At 39.5% G+C, this 21,368-nt stretch overlaps 1 protein-coding gene across 2 annotated transcripts in view; it reads left to right on the forward strand.

Annotated features, from left to right (window-relative positions):
- The first annotated feature begins 823 nt into the window (after nt 1–823).
- Nucleotides 824–21,368, forward strand: part of EHF (ETS homologous factor) — a 39,520-nt gene continuing 18,975 nt past the window's right edge. The window contains exons 1-2 of one of the 2 annotated variants that reach the window (XM_048855652.2): nt 824–928; nt 19,170–19,269. In XM_048855652.2, coding sequence (XP_048711609.1) covers nt 19,173–19,269 — 97 coding nt within the window. In that variant the 5' untranslated portion in view covers nt 824–928; nt 19,170–19,172. Of the gene's footprint in view, nt 929–18,879; nt 19,270–21,368 lie in introns of those variants that run through there. The other variant, XM_075129506.1, reaches the window with a different exon arrangement.

Genomic DNA, 21,368 nt, shown 5'->3' on the forward strand with positions numbered 1-21,368 from the left:
GAATTCCAGTAGGCAGCAGGGCACCTAAAAGTTCAGTACTGCAACGCTCAGTCCTAAGTCCGCCTTCTTCCACCTTTGCCCTGTTGCACATACATATGCATGTTCATCCTCCTGCACATATGAGCATGTCCTTGTCCCAAAAGAGATTTTTCTCATTATCTTTTCCTTCACTCAGATATTTACAAAAGTTAGAGGTGAAAATGAAATAATGCACTCAATTCTCCCTCACACTTGTGAAGCCCTGTTAAGTTAAATGGAAGCCCACAGGTATAAGTGAAGGGAGAATGACATTGGATCATCCAGTCTATCTCCCTGCTAATGTACGATTGTTCCTCACAGTACATTTTCTAGTGTTATTTCCAGTCTAATTTTAAATGTCCTAAGTTCTGGACATTCTTACATTTTACTTCTCCTTGTTCTAATTATAAGCTGCCTATTTACCTGAAATAATCTTTTGTAAAAACCAACCAACCAACCAAACAAACAAACAAATAAAAAAGGAGGAGGCAGGACGGTCTTTAAAAAACAACTACAGAGCAATCAAGACCTCGTCCATTGACTGGTTTCTTTTTTGTTCTTGACATACATGTGTAACCTGGTTAGACCTGTTTTGTTTGAACACTAAGGTGTGAGTTGGCTGTATGCAAATGTTTGCAGTGTTTCTTTTTTTTCCTCTCTCTCTCTCTCTTTTTATTGCTGCAGACCCAATCAAAAGAACAGGAAACGACGTAAGGAATTCCCCCATTGGCTGATTAAATGTTCTGCAAAATGTTTTAAAATTAATATCACATTCATTTATCATCACTCGTGTGAGGCTTTTGAAGTGCTAACCTAGCACCTGTGTTTACTTAACACCTGCCATTCTCTAGACAGCCTTCTCATTGCCTCTGCTAAAGGATTTCCCCTTCAGAATCAGCAGCTAAATGAGGTAAGTTTTATTTAACTTCCTTTTAAACGAACACCACTGAAGATAAAAGAGTGCAGAAGTGTGCACTGGAATCACTCCCACTCAACACCCATCTCAGCCCCTTTCCCCCCACTTTGAAACTGCAACTAACCTCTTTTAATCAAAAGTTTTTGAGCATTAAAATAATAAACGCTTTTACTCTCCTGGTTTGAACCTGCGTCCTGCCCTTGCTTGTGTTTAAGAACACGCTCCTACTATTTGTATTTCCTTAGGGACAAATCAGCCAGCCTTACTAACTTTGAATAGTCCCATTGATTTCAATGGGGCTACTCATGCGAGTAAAGTTCTATACTCATGGCGAGTAAGGTGGTCAGCAACTGCCCCTTAGTTTTATGAGCGTGGTTTTTATAATAATGTATTTAATGATGTTTTGGGGCCTAATTGTGTCACCTTTACTGACATTAATAATACTTTTATCCCCTGAGTAACTGCAGTCAAATCACTGGGGCTAGTTATTTAATAAAGTACTATTCAATGTGAGCAAGGGTAGTGGAAGCAGACCTTTAAAATTGATGGTGAAATTGGCATGGAGTCTCCTTAGTGTCGCAGCATGTGTGGGCACTATACAGATAAAATGATCTTGCTGGTTTTGTAGTAGTGATGGTGATAATTATGAGGATGATAGAAAATCCTACCTGGCTTACTTTTTGCTCAATCCTTGCTCAACTAAAACTCCCACTGGTTTCAGTTGGGGCTGTATCCTAAAGTCCTTAGCCCCTTCCCAGTTAAAACTCTTCACTGTAGAGTCAATGCATGTTCTGTGTGAGTAAGGACTGAATAAAATCTCAGTAAAAGCTTTAAGAATTCATCTCTCAGAGTTTTGCCTGTTGTATTCCCATTGACTTCAATGGTAGTTTTACTTGAATAAATACAGTGTATGGTCTTTAAGGTTTAGCCCATTCCAAATAACAGTATCTACTAAAGTCTTGTTGTAATATTTTAGTAGAAGAGATTGCACTGATTTTTACAGCAGGGCTGATCAGGAAATGACACTGAAAGTATAAAGTGGCAGTAATACATTTACTAGTATTTCACTGCTTGAGAGATTTAAAATATTATTTGTAGACCTCCTGGATATATATGTATATATATTTGCTTGTGTCTATACCATATGTTTGAATTATTTTACCTAAAAAAGACATATCACGTTGTCTTTCCATCTAAGTTTAAAGTGCATCCAGCTTCTTCGTTTTGTTCATGGGCTTTGGAAAACAGAAACCAGTTCATAATGATAAGAGCTATACCATAGCCAACTATAAAGTAAAACTGGTTTACTTAATACTTATTGTTCTAGCTTTCGGTATATGTGCTTATCTTCAGTGTGTCTATCTTCTAGCAATATTTCTTTTAATCTGTGAATAGTCCTGGTGGGACAATGGATCTGTTCTGAGTGCTTTTCGTTGGTAATTTGCTGGTAGCAGTTTAAGTCAGTTTTCTGATGTAAACTTTGCATTTTATAGTTACCAGAGTTGGAGAACAGAAAAGACCTATTGTTAAAATAAGTCTGACAGCCAAAGAAATCAGTTGCAATTAAAGTCTTCAGACAAATATGACAAAGATGTTAAGCAACAAATCTCACCATGAAATGTCAATTTCAGCCTAGAGTTTCAATAGGCTGTAGCAGAGCAGACTAATCCTTTATTTTTCCCACATTGGGACATCATGACAAAGTAGGCAGTTGTGACTCAGCCCTTGTCAGTGTTAAAAAGCTTTGAGAGAGAAACAGCATTTCACAGCTAGTTAGAGGGTGGCAAGAGTTCATATTATTCCAGTTGTGGTGGGATCTTGTAATAGAACATGGTCCAGTGAGCACTGGAAATAATAGTTTACCACTGTGTAGGAACAATCTGGTGCCATCCCAGTCAATTAGGACATTATTGTAACCTCAGATATTTTCTCATCACTGAGTTTTTATGAGTGAAAAGAAAGTTCTGTGTCCAGTTCTGGTCACCCCACCTCAAAAAGGATATAGTGGAACTTTAAAAAGATTCAGAGAAGGGCAACAAAGATAATCAAGGGTAAGGAAATGCTCTCATACAAGGAGAGACTAAAAAGATTAGGGCTGTTCATTTTAGAAAAGAGACGACTAAGGGGGATATGATATAGGTCTATAAAATCATGAATGGTATGGAAAAAGTGAATAGAGAAATGTTATTTACCTTTTCACACAATAAAAAAACAACAGGTGTCACCTGACAAAATTAATAGGCAGTAGGTTTAGTACAAACAAGAGGATGTACTTTTTCATACAACATGCAACTAACCTATGGAACTCATTGTCATATGATGTTGTGATGGCCAAAAGTAAAACTGGGTTGAAAAAAGAATGGGAGAAGTTCATAGAGGATAGGTCCATCAATGTCTACTAGCCACGGTGGTCAGGGATAGAACCCCATGCTCATGAAGATCCTAAAATTATGATTTATGGATGCCAGGAGTGGAAGATGAGTGGATCGCTCCATAATTATCCTGTTCTATACACACATTCTGAAGCTCTGGTATGGGCCACTATCAGAAACAGGATACTGGACAAGATGGACCATGGTCTGACCTAGCATTGTAGTTCTTATGCTCTTATGGACAGATAATTAGATATAGGAATTAGCGGAGAACTGTGAGATGACAAATTCAACTCTAAAATCGTTCAGTTAACTGTAGAGCCTCTTTCAGCTGCTTTCATTCCCAATGAATACTCATCTAAACACTGGTACTCATTGTGTCTGGTGATATAGGAAGAGGAATTTAGGATGGAGATAAAATAGTAAAAACAAAACATCCAAAATCATAGATTAACAGCGATTAGAGACAGAAAAGCTCTGTCATTTTAGGTGATCCATTCTATCTCCTGCTCAGGCAGAATTGTTTGCTAGAGTATGTTACCCCATCCCATTTCAAATTATACAGTCAAAACTATGAGGACACAAAATAAAGAACGTAACATAAATTAGGTGGGTTTTCCCCCCTAAAATCACACTTGTCATGCAGAAGTGAGCATCAAGTCGTTAATCTCAAAGCCAAGGACTACTGGCAATATCTGAAGGAAGTCTTTCAAGACAGTGGAGATATTAACATTGCACACATCCTGCACACATATATGAGTCTGATCATGGAAACTCTTCCAGACTCAGTTCTTTACATTCACCATGCATCTTCATGCTTTCCCTATTAAAATATCCAGACCAAGGTAAGAGCCACAAATTATATTGATGCATTCAATTTTTCTGCTGATGATCCTGATCATTGTGATGTTTAGGGCCTCAGACAGATCTAATCGGTGCTTGAGCTCCTGAAGAAATTTAAGTGGAATGTGGTCTTTTTGAATCATGCTGGTTACACACAATGCTACATAGTCTCTGATGTGCCTTGGTTTGGAAGGTGGATGGCACAGAACACAACTGGCTGACTTAATATTGGTCAATGTGCCAAGACTGAGATGTAATTAAACAGCTGACCACTAACCAATGTATTTCTGATGATAACAACGTGATTCCCCTCAGTGTGATTCCCTCAGATCTTGCATTGCTCAACTTCTCTTCATGCTGCATACAGTTGAGGATTAGATTTTCAGTTGTTGGTGAGAAGAGCATACAAGGAAAGGAATCACAGGCAGAATTTTCAATCATGAATTTTATAAATGGTTTGCTGAAAAGAAGGTCAGGACATATTATGTTAAGATGTACTTGGTGCTAAAAAGAAGTATTAGTGACTTTAATACCTGTGCAGCTTGCAATACTGCTGTAAAATTAAATCTGGGTCCAGTAACAGAACTTTGGGACAAAAAAATGTATTGGATTTTGTTACTAATTTTAAAGACAGTGCAGTATTATTTGTAAACCTACTGTTAGCAGAGTAGAAGGCTAATAGCACCAGTGGCAAAGCCCAATGCTTTTAACTGCTCAGTGATCCTGGAGCTTAAGAACTCTCAAAAAACAGTAACACCAAAAGTATGTTCTTCTTTCTTCTTGTCTCTGAGTTAAGCCTGTGAACTGACCTGGCAGCCTGCATATACCAAGGACCTGATCCAGTTTCTATTAATCTAAGTTGTTTGAGGACATCAAGATGTCAATGAGTGGAGTTGTGACAAGTAGCTGGGAGAACTTTTGTTGTCTAAAAAATGCAGACGTGGGTAGACACTGTGTGAATTCATGTTGAATTTGCCAAATTGTTTGGATTAAAAAAAAATCCCCAGAAAAAAAAAACATTTTGTTCTGACATTTTGGAAATTAAATGCTTCATTTTTTACATTTCAAATGACTCTTTGTTTTGAAATATATTTCAATTTACTTGAAAAGATTAAAAACTTTTTTGAAACTTGGAAAATGAAACGATTTTATTTTTGACTTTTGGGTCACTAATTTTTGTTTTGACTTTTTCAGAATGGAGTTATTTGCACAGCTCTAGTGATAAGTACATGAATGCCTATAAAGATTTAGTAAATAAATATTTTTGGTGGTAGTGGCATAGGGACAAGAAGAAGAAAGGCCCAAAACTAAAAAAGGGAATTGGTTAAGGGCTAATTCAACTTCCATTGAAGTCAGTGGGAGTCCCTCAATTTACTTTCATGGGAGTTGAATTGAGCCTTATTAGGGATGAGCCCTGTACGAAATGCAATGATCTGAATACCCTTAAACATTGCTTTGCAGTAGTGGTATAGTCATGATAGTCCCTGAAGAGCTCTGTGTAGCTCAAAAGCTTTTATCTTCCCCCCAACAGAAGTAGGTCCAATACAATATAATTACCTCACCTACCTTGTCTCTTTAAAACTTTGGGGAGTTTGGACTTGTGACTACTGAAAGGTCTATCCCTATAAATCAACAGGAAACAGTTTGCAACAATAGGGTTAATTAGTCAATGGAATAAACCAATGGTTCTGCAACTTTTCCCCATTGTGAGTCATTCCATGAGAAAGAGATTACATCATGAGCCCCCAAGCAAATTCCCCCAACATTCCAGATGGCATTCACTGTGTGTTTTTCTGATGGCCCAGTGGAATGGACTGTGCAGATCCCAGTAGAACCTTTGGAATAACATACTATAGGGTACCATGCAATCACTATTAACGACAATATTCAAATCAATATTACCCAGGGCAGTAAAACAGTATTACCATGCAGCAATGGAAAGAGAACCTTTCCTAATAGCTATAAATCCACAAAAGAAATGTAAAGTCCCTGCCCACTATGAAGAAGATACAGACAGTGCTGTATCATCACTCCTGAGCTGTTTGCTGTAATAATCAGCTCAGATGCAATCAGAAAAGGCTCAGAGCCTAGAAACGTTTGTAAAGATTCATAAGCTATATGAAAAGTCCTCTTTTGTAGAGTGAGAACAACAAAAATAATCATTTTCTGTTTTAGATATTGCCCTACACTTCTCTGCACTTGACATTCAATAAGTGATTATTTATATCACTGTATAATTACTTTCCTATTTAACAAAGCCATGTAAAATTGGCCAAGATGTTGTAGTTAGAAAATCAGTGACTAGATGCATGATATATTTATCCCTCCCAAATTGTCCTAATGATTTTTACCAAAACACATAATTATTATTACACACCAGTATGAAAGGAGCCTGCCTTTTGTGTCTCTGTGATGTACTATCAAAGGATATCTGTTTCTGCAATTGACCAATAGATTGGAATGACTGTGAAGGAGCCTCACTGGTATGTCAGGTACTGGGACATACTATTGGGATATTTTCATCTTTTGCAGAGAGATTACTGTTTGCAAGACCCATACCCTGCAACGATACTACTCATAACATTTGCAAGACATCAAATAAAAATATAACCTTTAGTGCTGAAAATTCCCACCAAACTCCTATTGCACAAAAGCAAAATGGTTGTGAAAGTCTGAATGAATGATGGGTCTGGTCTCTAGATAAATGATTTATCATTAAAAAACTGACCAAAACCAAGATGTCCAGAATGAAGACAGACACCATTCATCCTTAACTTAGTGACTTCTAGCTTTTTTGTTTTTGGACTGGACCCGTTTTATTTTGCTGATCTGATTGAATCATTCATTATGAGTCCCTGAAAAAGTGCTTAGCTAGTCATTTTGCAATGTACTGCACTGGTATGTATGACTCATGGAAGAATGGATATAGGAACTAATGGAAGAATGGATATAGGAACTCTTACGACTTCCATGAGCAGTAGGAAGATTACTCTACTTAGGTGCTGCAAGACATTGGTTCTGGACCCAGCTTTCCGGTTGAAAAGGATTTATATAGTCACTGTGCCTATTTCTACAACACATAGCTTTACTATAGTATAACTCAAGAAGACATTTTATTGGAACACCTCATGTTAGGAAACAGGTATCACTGTAAATGTGACAGCACAGTGAGGGTAAATCAGTTCTCTGGATTTTCTAGGTAATGGCTGCCTGTTTTCAGCATCACTGATAGGTCAATGGCAGCTTGTTCTGATGATGCAATACTTTTACCATGAGTTTGATTGGTTGAGTGTGTTATCATTCAGTACCCTGCTAGGCGTATGATGGCTTTGAGGGGTGGAATGGTGTGAAAGCCAGTCTGAACTGGTCTCTTGTGTAGAGAACATTCCATCCCTCCCTACCTGTAATTTCAGTTAAGCTTGCTAGATAAAGCATAATCTTCCTAACTCACTTCCATACCATAAATTTAGTGCAGTGATTATGGCATTGGAATGGGAGCCATGAGATCTGAGTTCTGTAAGATCTGCCAATGAGCTCCTGTGTAACTTTAAGCAAGGCACTTTACCTCTATGCTTCCGCTTCACCATTTGTAATATTGAACTAATGATAGTTACCTTCTTTGGTAAAGTGCTTCATGTAGTTATGGAATATTATTCTAAAACATCCCTTATCTCTTAGTAGCTCAATGTTCATGCTCTTGGGATGTCACCATTTCACTTGTTCTCCAGTCATCATAGAGTCTGGATGGGAACTGAGGGTCAGATTTTCAAAAGGAACCTAAAGGATTTAGGCATCCAAATGACAGTGAATTTCAATGGAAATTGGTTGTCTAACTCTCTTGGGCTCATTTGAGAATCCTAGGCTGATTTTCTAATGTTGGAAGCATGACGAAAAGAGCCCTCCTCTTTTGAAAACAAATCCCCCAAAATTTCAGGTCTTCATCCATTATAAAGAAGAAAGAAAAGGGCGCACGCTCAATCAGTTTCCTTTTCCAGTCACTTTTAAGTCCATTTTGGCTCATTTTACCTTTCATGTGTTTTGGCTGAGGGAAAAGTACAGGGCCAAATATTTGATTATGGCACTCCTTCTCTTGAAGCTGGGTTATTCTGTAGCCAAGGCCTATTATGAAGCAGCAGGGATTCATTCCAGAACTGAAAGCATACATTTATATGAAAAGTAATAGGAAAAGCTCTATCATCAAACCGGCCCAGGCTGTTGAGGCAGATGCCTTGCTTTGCTCTTTTGTTTATATTCCAACAAATCAAAGCTGACCTGTAGTGTTATCGGAGTAGAGCAGCAGGTGCAAAAAAATAACTCTGCTGCCAACTCAAACGAAGGGGTAGGGCTAATACCCTCTGGGAGGTATAGTGAAGATAACAGAAAGCCATGCCAGCAACTGAATTAACGGCTCTATTTATGGTGGGCTTTACCTCAACAACCTGCTTCCAGCCCTCTGTCACATAAACACTTCATTGTACTGTTTAATTCAGCCAGTAGAGAAATAAATGGAAACAGGATGGGGAGCACTCATAGCACCAGCTGAAGAGGAGGAGAGGGGCTGTGTAGGAGCACTGTTCCTCAAAGCCAGGGCTGGCGGGGGGATGGGAGGATGGAGAGAGGAAGCTGCCCTCTGCTTTTTTGCAGAAGGTGGAGAGCTGCTCTTGCTCACCGGTCCCCCTTTCCTTATCCTCAGAAGGAACCACAGAACCAGACTCTTTAATGAGCCTTGGTGAATGTGTTTCTGGCTGGGCTTGACTGATGCAGGTGCATTAATGAGCTTTGTTGGGGCATTAAGCTACAGACCTGCATTAAGCAGATACACTGCTGCGCTGCCTCAGGGGAGCACCACGACATTGTGGCTCAGGAAGGCACCATGCCTCCTGGAGTGGTCTGCCACACTGGGTGAATGCAGCTGCTGTTGCACCCCATGAGAGGGGGAAGCATACACTTCTTTGCAGCCAGAATGTGGGATGCCAGGGCTATGCTCCTGCCACTTCCTTGTGTTGTGTCTTTTTGCTCTTTACACTGGAAAAATACCATGAGGAAACCACAGGGGCACAGCTGAGTCCCGAACAGCCATGCTTACTAAAGATATATAAACATGCCAGACCTACCTACATACATACTGCAGCTCTGGCTGGTTTCTGGCAGCTTCTGGAACAGTGGTGCCAAAACTTGTCCTGCCACACCCCCCTTTGCCAGTAAAAGAATCTGTCTGTCTCTGTCCCCCGCCCACTCCAATTATTGCACTTGGCTTAGCAGAGGAGCTTGGGCTGAAGGCGGAGCTGGGGACAGAACTGGGGATGGGGGAGGAGCTGGGACTAGAACTGCCTGGGGGGCAGAGAGGGAATGAGGGCACAGCTGGGCTGGGGCCAGGGCTGGGCTGGGGCCAGAGCTGGAAGCCACGGTCAGGAGCTGGGGCTGGGAGCTGGAGCCAGGGGTGGGGCCAGGAGCGGAGCTGGGGCTGAGGGCTGGGAGCAGAGCCATGGCTAGCGCCAGAACTGTGGCTGGGGATGGTGGGTGGGGCCGGGAGTTGAGCTGCTGCTGGGGCCAGAGCTGCCTAGTATAAACATACGAGCTATTTTCAACATTTAGCTCCAGATTTGGAGATTTTGACCTGCTTCCCAAAATTTGGGAGTGTGCAAGGCTCTGAGATTAAATCTTTTTACATGATGAATAAGATTCTTCCCACCAATAGCAACCATTCTGCTATGTAAAGGGAAGAGAAAGTGAACTTTCTTCCTTTTCCTCATTCTGTCTAATTCTCATTTAGAAATGAACCCAGCAAAGGAGAAACCTCCAAGCAGAAGTTCTTACAGAAAGGGAGACTTGTAAAACAAAACAAAATAACCCACCCTCATTTTATTTTGGGGGACTTACACTTTAAAAGACAATACAATGACACAATCATCAAAATCACAGAGAGCAGAAAGATATAACGAGAAGAAGGCAGAGAAGATTTAGAACATGATTGTAGATTTTTGTTAGCTTGCTCTTTTCTATCTAATTACAGACACGTGGCCTGTCATGTTTCTAGGGTGGTTTGGGGGACTTTTTTGCTCATCTTTGTTTTAGTTATTTTACATTGTTAGCAAGGGAGTAGCTGAACCTGAGTGTAAATCAGTGGCAGAAGGGTAAGTGAAAGAGAGAGAGTGTTCAAGAGAGGTTTGAAGGAGAGGGGGAAGGTGACTAAGTTCACAGGAGGAGGAGGATACTCCAGGTAGATATGAGAGGCGTGGAGTTGCAGTGGGAGAAAGAGGCAAAAGGAACATGGTGAGGGGAAAATATTTTTGTATTGTATATCCCTACTGTATATCCCATTCTATATCACTGAGACCAGATTGATACATCTGGCTGAAACTACTAAAAATTCTGTGAACACGGTTGACCCAAATTGTCATCAATTCTCTCCTGAGACAACATGGGAGCCATATGTGCCAGTGAAAGTCCTGCTTTCATCTCCAGTTATTTTTCCCTGCCTTTCTAGTGCTGGTCAAAATTTTGCCATGGGAATATTTTTTGTGAGAATTTTTTTTTTGACAAAATGGAAGTTTCCACAAAAAGTGCCCATTTTGGGGGTGGGGGGAAGAAAAAATGTAGGTGAAAATGAAAAAAATGTTCATTGACATTTTTCACAAGAAATAAAATCATTCCCTGACTGGCTCTAGTCCTTTCCCTTTCAGCTGGAGTACTACAAGTTCTCCTAATGTACAGTGCTCCTGTACACAGAACTCCCTCCCAGTAGAAGACACCAGCCCTTTCAAATGTGGGACAAATGACAATGTCTTGTATGTTATTAGAAAGCTGTGGAGGTGGGAGGAAGAGAATATCTGAGGAAGGTAACATTATTGCTGTGGGACTGTAGAGGTAAATATTGCAACACTGCAAGCCCTCTCTTGTCTTTGGAAGTTTAGGGCTATATCCTACTGTCTGATACATATACCCTCTGAGAGATCCCTGTCAAGGGCAGTGCTTGTATTTTCTTCTGATTTAGGCAAAAAAAGTGTTTAAATTCTCTCTAACTACACTAATATACATCTTGAGCTTTGAGGCTGGCTCATATGAAGTGAATGGATTGTGAAAAGGGGATAGAGGAAAATTAGCATATTGGACTATGAGCAAATAATCAAGTAATTTTTCCCTTGCTCTATTAAAGTGAAACTCATGTTGTCTCAGAAAAAGGAGACTGGAGTATGGTTTTGTCTTCAGATTACGTAATCAGTGGTAGAGATAGACAGACCCAAAGCAAAACCTTAGAACATAGGAGAAGTGGACCAGGATCCTAACTTTCCCACTCAGTCTCATCTTAGTTAAAAGACACATGCAGGATTTAAAGTCCGCCTGGACATGTTGAAACAACCACCACCTACACTTAGGTGTATCACACTGCATCACAGGAGTCAGGTCTTTAAATTTGATGGACTCTTTTTATTAGTGATTTGCTTGTGTTTATAACAATCGTATCTGTTACAGTGTAAACATACTTAATGTTCCCCTTCTATTCAGATAGATTTTTTTTGTCTTTACGCTTACCTGCATGTATAAATTTAATAAACATGAAGCTAAAAACAAAAACACCCTAACCCCTCCCCTCACACAACACAGCCAAGGCTAAATGTTGAAAGAGGTCCCAACATAGCCTTTGAAAATGCCCACTGCTTTTGTTGCACACACAAACTTGGTTTTGTGCACACAAACAGCAATTCTATACACCAAAGAGGTAGTTAAATGTCTGACAACCGGTTTGCTGCATGCAGTTGCACACATAAATATAGGCAAGAAAATTCTGTACTAGAATTGCTGCTATACAACAAACTGTGGGTGCATGTCCAAGGGCATGCCCATCTTGTAATCCTCCTTGCTGGCCAAGCATGGCTCTGGTGAGGCCTACCTCAGTTTCCCCTTCACTCAGGGTCCTTTGAAAAGTCCACACAATCCATTCCATACAGTCAAACACTCCACCTTCCGAGGTCCAATTTATTAGGTCCTGCACAAAAGTCTTTCAAAAGAAAACTCAGACTTACAAAGTCTTCGTCCCTGTTCCAAGCTGGGTACAGCTCCTCTCTGAGGGTCTGTCATCCCTTCAGAGTTCTAACACTCTTCGGTGCCATTTCTAAGCTAGGTACAGCCCTTCCTCCCTGCTGCTCTGTCTTCCTGCTTGCCCAGCACCTCTTGCCTGGAGTTTGGCCTTCTCCACTGGTACCTTCCCCCTGCTGACTCAGGGCCCTGCAGTGTCAACACCTGCAGCCATTGCTCCTTTGTAAGGCCTAGGTGTCTTCCCTTAAACCCTACTGCCCAACAGGTAACTGGTCCAGTTGCACTGGCTCCTTTAAGAGTCCAGTCACCCTGTGTCAGTGCAATTTTAGAGGCTGCTTTAATAAATTCGGTCCAGTATCAAAAATTCCTTGAACATTACGCTCAGAATATAATTTGATAAATATATCTATTACTATGGTATAAGGCTACATGGGATGTAATCAAGACATTGCCTTGAATATGTTACATAAGTAACAGTATTTTGCCCTTCAATGTCATCTTTCATCCAAGGTTGTCAAAGAGCCTTGGAAACAAGGTCATGCAGGATGAGAACCCAGGAAGTACTGGGAATCATATGGATTAAAGTGAAAAAAAAATACTGAGGCTGATTTACCAGGAAAGCAGAAGCTCAAGGTCACACACAAACATGCACTCAAAATTATACACCTAATTTGTGCATGCAGTTACTGTAAATGCATATGTAAAATAGGTGCTTGCATGCAAAACTCCTAATTCGTCATTTGCATGCACGAATACCCAATATGTTCATCTAAGTACAATAACCATGTGTGTAAACTAGGCCTTCTTCCTTTTCTGTGTGTGATGTTGGGCTTCTGACGTTTAGAAAAGCAGACCCGCTTGGTCATGTAGTCCATATCCTGACTCTTAGAAACAGTGTGCAAAATTCAGTCTCTCTTTAGGCAGCAGCAATTATTTACAGATGCCATTTTAGTTATATTGATGTTTAAGTACTTGATTGAATTGCCAAATTCAGTCCTTAGATGTCTAAATTGCCCTACTCACCCCTGCTGTTACTTTATTGCATATATAACATACAGTTCCAGGTGAAACCTACACTTGCAGTTCAGCCATGATAGTAAAAGGGAAAAAATGGGGAATGATTGATCCCCTGTATATCAGCTATCTCAAAAGAAAGGCTTCTCCCTTTTGGCCAAACCAGGAGGAGCTGCACTGAGCTTGTCTCAGCTGGAAGCAGAGGTGCTGGAACAATTTGTATAGTGACAGTGCTGAGAGCCATTGAACCAAACTATAAACCCTGTATATGATGGAAACCACTTCAAGCCAGGGGGTGCTGAAACACCTAGTTCCAGCACCTACGGCTGGAAGCCACTTTTAGACTTTGCACAGTTTGGAATGTCTAAACATTATAGATGACAATTTCCTAACTCAAAATGTGTTTCAGCCAGCACTGGGGAATACCATATGAGACCTTGTCATGAGGGGGAAAAATAACTCAATGGTTTGAGCATTGGCCTGCTAAACCCAGGGTTGTGAGTTCAATCTTTGAGGGGGCCATTTAGGGATCAGGGCAAAAATTGGGGATTGGTCCTGCTTTGAGCAGGTGGTTGGACTAGATGACCTCCTGAGGTCCCTTGCAACCCTGATATTCTATGATTCTATGATAACACACATAGAGGAACTGACCACCGAACTAATAGTTATGTTAGGGAGGGTACAAGTGCTTATAACTGGATTACATTTATAATATGCAAGCAGAATAAAGTCCAGAGTAGTAATATATGTACTTGATGCTTTAATTTCACAAAGCTGAAAACAATTATGAGCCAAATCAGCTGGGAGGAAGAATTTAAACAGAAAAATGTGAATGATAATTGGGAATCATTTAAGAACACCTTACTACATACCCAAAAAGCCACAATTCCACAACTGACGAAGAAGGTTGTGTTCATTAAAAAACTGACCTGTTGTAAAAAATTAAACAAAAATATAATAAATGGAAGAAAGGGGAAATGGATAGTAATTAATATAAATCAGAAGTTAGGAATTGTAGAAAATTGATAAGGGACACAAGGATAAATCTATGGCCAGCAGAGTTAAGGACAATAAGAAGGAGTTTTAAAAAATATATTAGGGACAAAAAGAATCCTGACAAAGGTATTGGTTCATTGCTAGATGGAAATGGTAGAATTATCAGTAATAATGCAGAAAAGGCAGATGTGACCAATAATATTTCTGTTCTATATTTGGGGGAAAAAAGATAATACAGTCTCATCATATGATGATTACATTCTTTCCATTCCACTAGTAGCTCTGATGGATGTTAAACAGAAGCTACTAAAGTTAGACATTTTACATCAGCTAGTCCACATAACTTGCCACCAAGAGTTTTAAAAGAGCTGGCTAAGGAGCTCACTTAACCATTAATTTTGATTTTCAATGAGTCTTGGAGCACTGGGGAAGTTCCAGAAGACTGTTTTAAAAGGTAAACAGGATGATCCAGGTAATTATAAGATTGTCAGCCTGACATTGGTCCTGGGCAAAGTAATAGAGCAGCTGATACAGGACTCAACTAATAATGAACTAAAGGAGAGTAATGTAAGTAATGCAAATCAACATGAGTTTATGGAAAATAAAACCTGTCAAACTAACGTGATATCTTTTTTACAAGTTTGGTTGATAACAGTAATAGTGTTGATGTAATATATATAGACTTCTGTAAGGAGTTTGACTTGGTGCCACGTGACATTTTGATCAAAAAACTAGAGTGATATAAAATTAACATGGTGCACATTAAATGGATTAAAAACTGACTAAATGATAGGTTTGAAAATGTAACTGTAAATTGGGAATCATCATTGAGCTGATCTGTTTCCAGTGGGGTCTTGTAGGGAGTGATTTGTGGCCCTACCCTATTTAACATCTTTAGCAATGACCTGAAAGAAAACAAAATAATCCCTGATAAAGTTTGCAGATGACAGAAAAATTGCAGAAGTGGTAAATAATGAAGAGGACAGGTCACTCAGAGTGATCTGGATTGCATGGTAAACTGAGCAAAAGCAAACCTTGTGCATTTTAATATGACTAAATGAACGTGTATACACTTGAGAACAAATAATGTAGAATGTGGGACTATATCCTGGGAAACAGAGACTCTGAAAAAGATTTGGAGGTGGTGAATAATCAGCTGAACATGAGCTCTCAGTGGAACACTGTGGCCAAAAGAGCTAATGCAATCCTGGAATTCATAAACCAGGGAATCTCGAGTAGGAGTAGAGAGGTTATTTTACTACTGCATTTGGCATTGATGTGACCGCTGCTGGATTACTGTATCCAGTTCTGGTGCTCACAATTCAAGAAGGATGTTGATAAATTGGAGCGGGTTCAGAGAAGAGCCACAAGAATGATTAAAGGATTAGAAAACCTGCCTTAAAGTGATAGACCAGAGGAGATCAATCTATTTAGTTTAACAAATAAACAATTAAGGTGTGACTTGATTACAGTCTATAAGTACCTCCATGGGAAACAAACATTTAAATAAAGGGCTCTTCCTTGCAGCAGAGAAAAATACAATCCAATCCAATGGCTGGAAGTTGCAGGAAGACAAATTCAGACTGGAAATAAGGCATGTATTTTTGACAGTGAGGTTAATTAGCCATTGAAACAATTTACCAAGGGTCTTTGTGGATTCTCCATCACTGACAAGTTTTAAATTAAGATTGGATGCTTTTCTAAAAGCTATGCTCTAGGAAATATGTTGGGGGAAATTCTATGGCCTGTGCTCTACAGGAGATCAGACTAGATGATCATATGGTCCCTTCTGGCCCTAGAATCTATGAATAGCTTACAAGTAGAGTCATAGTTTAATAGTTTCTGTCTAATTTTGCTTAGTTTTGTTTTATTTGTCTTTTGCAGAGGGCATATGGTTAAACAAACAGAAAGCAGTGTGCCTCCTCCCCCTTAGGGCTTCATACCCTCTGATACTTGCTGTTTGCACATAAATTGCATGGTTTACCCCTGACTTATCTCAACTTTGCAACCCTCCCATCCCTACAAAAGGATTTCAGAACCACCACATGGATTAGAATAATTTGAAATTTGCTCAGTTTTTTACTGTGCTACTCTCTTCCCCATCGCACTATTTTTCAGCATTATCAATGACACCAAAACATGAACACCCCTGAAAGATTCAGGTCCAAAATTATGAGGACAGTTCACCATCTAGATCTGCAGATTCATTGGAACAAAATGTGAAAATGGGGATCAGAGTCATTCAGATTCAGAGCACAGCTGTGGTATAAAGAAGTAATTTGCATATGGTATGCTCTACAAGGCTCAATGGTTCTTTGTAAATGTGTTTTTCTGAAATGCTGGATCTTATCCATGGTCAGGCAATGACTGGTTAAAACTAAATTACAAACATCAGCTTGGAGTGGTCATATGGTCAAGAAAGAAAAGGAGATTTTAGCAAACTAATTACTTTAGCACCAAGTGCTGAAGTTGAAAACACTTACTGAAGTCAATAGGACTTTTGACCAAGTAAGTCCTTGGGCTTTGGCCTATAGACTGCACCTGATCCTCCAACTGTGGGTGAAACCAATATTCTGAATCCAAATACCAGAAGCTTTGGGAAAGTTTGGATTAGGTTAGAATCCAGACCCATACCTGTCCAGTCTATCTCCAATGTTCTCTCCCATGTATAATTGTATTCCACAGATAATGTTAGAAAGATGATGCAATTGTTTTGTTTGAAGTAACCCTGTACCGGTGCTACTGTGAAAGCATAGTTTTAAGAAGGTATATATATTGGTTTGGTTAATTTGAAAAGCAAAATGCTTGCCAATCTGCATACGTTTTAATCTGCACACAAAGTCTGGTGCTGTTGCCTCAACTCTCATAAAATACTTGGTGCTGTAATGAGGTCTGATGTTACTCAGACTTCACTCATACAATGTTTAATGACTATGAAATATTTTCGTAAATAATTAAAAATAAGATGACAAAGAACGATGCAGCGGCGTTACTCAGTCAATATGCTCTCAGAGATATGTGCATATATGGATAAATGAATCCATAGCATGTGCTACATAAACCAATCAGTGCTTAAAAGAAACTCCAGATTTTCAATGTTACATAAGATGAAATACTGCATGGGTGGCAAATTATTTTAGAGTCAATTTAATTAAAAGAAAACCTTTCTCCCCCAGGGTAGCAGATAATGTGGCACTGGTGTGTCTTGAGAATCTGAGGCCAAAACCTGTCCTAACTTACTCCGTGCATAAACCTATTGGCTTCAGTGAAGCTGCATGGGGAATAAATCTAGACAAAATTTATTCCATTATTTGGCAGAGGTGTGATATTAGAAGTGTATTATCCAAATCCTGCAGATGTTGTAGATGCAAAGTTCCCTTTATGCAAGATAAAGTCTGACATGTGGATGGTTATGGAACTGCAGATTCATAGGAAACAGAAATGGAAAGCAATTATTATATCATCCAGGGTCCATTCCAGCAGTCCCTTATTCATACAAGTAAGGGCCTTAGACCACCTCCTATCAGGGTAGGATTGTTCTCTATATTACATTTCCTAAGGCTTTGGTATTTAATACAAAATACCAGCAATATTGTACATTATACATATATGTGTTCTTATTGCTCCTGTAATATGTGTATTGGTAATTTTTTAATAAGGATTGTTATCTCATTCAATATACCCACAGTTGAGATACTGTGCAGTGTACTGGACTTTCAATGTTTAGTTTCCTGTTTCAATTATTTATAATGCAAAACTGCAGTGCACTTAATCATATTCACATGCCTATGTGACTTTTAAAGTTATAGTTCTAAAAGACAATGGGGCTCTAAAATCAGAAGACAATTTAGAATAACAAATCAGACCATATTTAACATATATTTAACTAACTTGATAGAAATCAGCTGCCTTTATAAATCCTTAACATGCTACTTTAAAACTCCTCCAAAACATTACAGAATATATGTTTATGAAACAAACTTTTATGCTTTGCATCTTCCAGCCTGAGGTATATAATGTACCATATTAAGAACGCATATCAATGGGGAATTTCCTTACATTCACCATGTGTTCAAATGAATAGCACGTTTTTATATGTTATTACAAAGGGAACGTTGCACAACAAATTTATAGCAGACATGAAAGACGCTGTTTTGTATAGCTGCTACAGGCTAGATTTAATTTTTTTTAAAAAAAAGTCTGTGTGACTCCTTAATAAAATGATATTTTAGAATGGTGTTTTTAAGTAACTCTCTGTCCATGGATAATGGCACCTTTCTCTTCCCATTTCTATTATGTGTCCACCTATTGCTCAAGAGCTTTTAACCTGGACTTCTGAGTTTGCTGTGGTCTGAATCTTATCGTCTGCACATCTGTCAGATAACAGTGGCTTAAAAACACTACCAACATAGGTTAGACAAGAACCTATGCCACGGTGACAAAAACATCCATATACCATTACCTCGTAGGGCTTTATGAATGAAGGATTTTCTGTGCATGTGTCTCTGGAAGTCTGTTACATTCATGATTGAAATTATCAGTTATTCTGAAGTCCAAAATAAAATAGAAAACTAGGTGTTTTTTAAAAATGACAGCAGTCAGAGTTTACCTTGTGAAATTTCATTTAAATAAAAAGAAACCGCTTTGTATTTCACTTCACAAAGCTTGGAGCTCTTCCAGCATTGCTCTGTCAGAAGCCGTGCATTTTCATTCTACTCCATTCCTGATCAGAGATTATTCATTTATGGATGGGTGGCTGTAAAAACTTGCCTCATGCATATGAAAATGGTAATGTTTACCACAAGGAGATTTCATTGCAGCCGAAAAGGGGTTGTGGCAACAAGTTCCTTAGCTGGGCTGTGTCTTCTACAAATGGACTTGGAATTGCTCACTTCACTCTCAATGGAATTTTTTGCCACTTGCCTTGTGGCATATACCCCACTAGCTAAGCAAGCTGTTCGATTCACTTACAGATCATGATTTTGGAAGGAACTGGCAGAATGAGTATCAATTCCAGCAGCAATCTACTCCACCAGCAGCCTTCTTGGACAGATGGATATCCCACATGTAATGGTAGGAGGAATTCAACAATGGTGTATTGTCTATATTTTGGGAAGTGTGTGTGTGTGTGTGGGGCGGGGGGGAGGCGGGAGGCAGGGACGGGGGTATTATGCCTTTAAATATACGTAGATATGATTTTTGACCTCTGCACTATCCAAACTCCTTTATACTCTATTGGAATTTCACCAAGAGGACGGTGTGCCTAGAAATGATAATAATTTGTGGTTTATTACTGGTTCTTTTTCTTAAAGTGAATTGAGTGCTGATGAAAAGTGCTGGATTGACAGCCCCAAAGTTCCCTCTTCACAGAAGAAGTACAATACTGGCAGCAGCATTGCAAGCTTCACACACACACTGCTCAGACATTATTCTTTGACCTTGACCTGCAGGGACCACTTGAGAAGGGAGTTCAGTTTTCCTGCTCTGGCACAGTATTTGCCTTCTCAGCTCAGACTACTAAAAAGACAGACTGACACTGAGGGTTATTGCCAGTGATAGGGATTTTTTGTGATATGGAAACCTGTTCAATTCATAATGGACAGAGATGTCCAGTTCCATTTCACATAAGCCACCAAACAGCCATTCTATGGTGAGGGCTTTGGGTCAGTACCAACCCAGTTCAAGCCTAAGCAGTGACTTAGAGCTATACCTCCTGTGCCATTATTTTCTGAATTCTGGATGGTGGTAGAACTGTGCACCTATATATTATATTAGATACACGTTTTAAGATCTTTCATCCCTACCCAATACAATGTCACAGTAGCAGCAGTAAACCTTAAAATCAAGCCAGGCAAGCACCCTATATCACACACTAATCACAGTCCTGTAAAATGCTATAACGAAATGTACAGTGAAGAGTCTCTCATTCAGAACTTAAAGGAGCTCTGTTTCTTTTCTCTGTGTGATTCCTAAATACCTTATAATATATAATAGTGCCCTTGATAAACACACTGGGTTGCCTTTCATTTTGTCTACTAGGATTCATGGTGAAAATCATGTTTGATTGAGAAGCGCTAGTTTCAGTTTACATGGGATTTTGCAAACCTAAACTGGTGGATTTTATTTTCAGAGATTTTTACCTTTGCAATCATTCAGGATTCACTTCCAGTTTTGAATTCACATGAGTCTGAAATTCCAAGTCAACCTATATCTTCCTCTCTGCAATTCCCTCCACATGCCCACTCTCCTCTCTCAACAAGAACCCCCCTTTAACCTTTAAAGTCTTCTGGTTTGAGAACTGGTGGCCTGCAAATGTCCTCTCCCCCTTTCTAAGACTGCAGCCTGCAGGGAGACAGGCCAACCACGTTTCTTATGGCCTTCAGAGGGTGCCCAGTGGCTTCTAAATCCCATTGTTACTTTCTGGAGCCCCCTACATAGCAATTAATTCCCCACAATCCTGCAACTGCAAGCTGCAAATGGTTCTGCACCCACAGCAATCTGCTCCTGAGATACCCCTTGTTCCCTGGTAGTGGTAGCTAGGGAAACTTGGGGATTGTATTACTAACATTTCTCACAACCATGTTGGATAGTCTTGTTTTTGGCTAGAATAGGCAATACTGTATCAGTGCCTGGGATGGAAGGCTCATACAGTAAAGATGATTCTTGACAATTTTTTGACTTGCAGAGCAGGAGCTTGAAAATTCCCCCTGCGTTCCCACCTATCAGTCAAATATAGAGCTGGAATTTTAGAACGTGGATGACATCTCAAATTTTAAAAATTTGAATTTAAAATTTTAGAAAAAAAAAATCACTCAATTTCCCCCCCCCTTATCTCTCATGACCTCCAGAGTCCAGGACTGAGATATGTGGGGGCTGAAATATGCTGTCCTTAGTATCACCTATTGGCACATCATTCCACTTTGTTTAGCTCAGTATGGCCGGAGCAAACCTTTATTAAGATAGGAGAAGGGGGATTCTCTGTGGGACTTTCTGGCCAATTTAATAATTCTAGCTAACACATAAGCCTTATCTGATTAATAAGCCATCTTTATATAGTGCTGCTTTGCTTTGCCTACACAGAGCTTTTTCATCGAGGTGGCTAAGCAGCCTTGCTCTGGTCCCTTTTTGACTATATATTTGTTTTTGTAGTGTTTTCACCAACATTACAATTT

The sequence above is a fragment of the Caretta caretta genome, chromosome 6 (genome assembly GCF_965140235.1).
Source record: "Caretta caretta isolate rCarCar2 chromosome 6, rCarCar1.hap1, whole genome shotgun sequence".
In the NCBI taxonomy this organism is placed as follows: Eukaryota; Metazoa; Chordata; order Testudines; family Cheloniidae; genus Caretta; species Caretta caretta.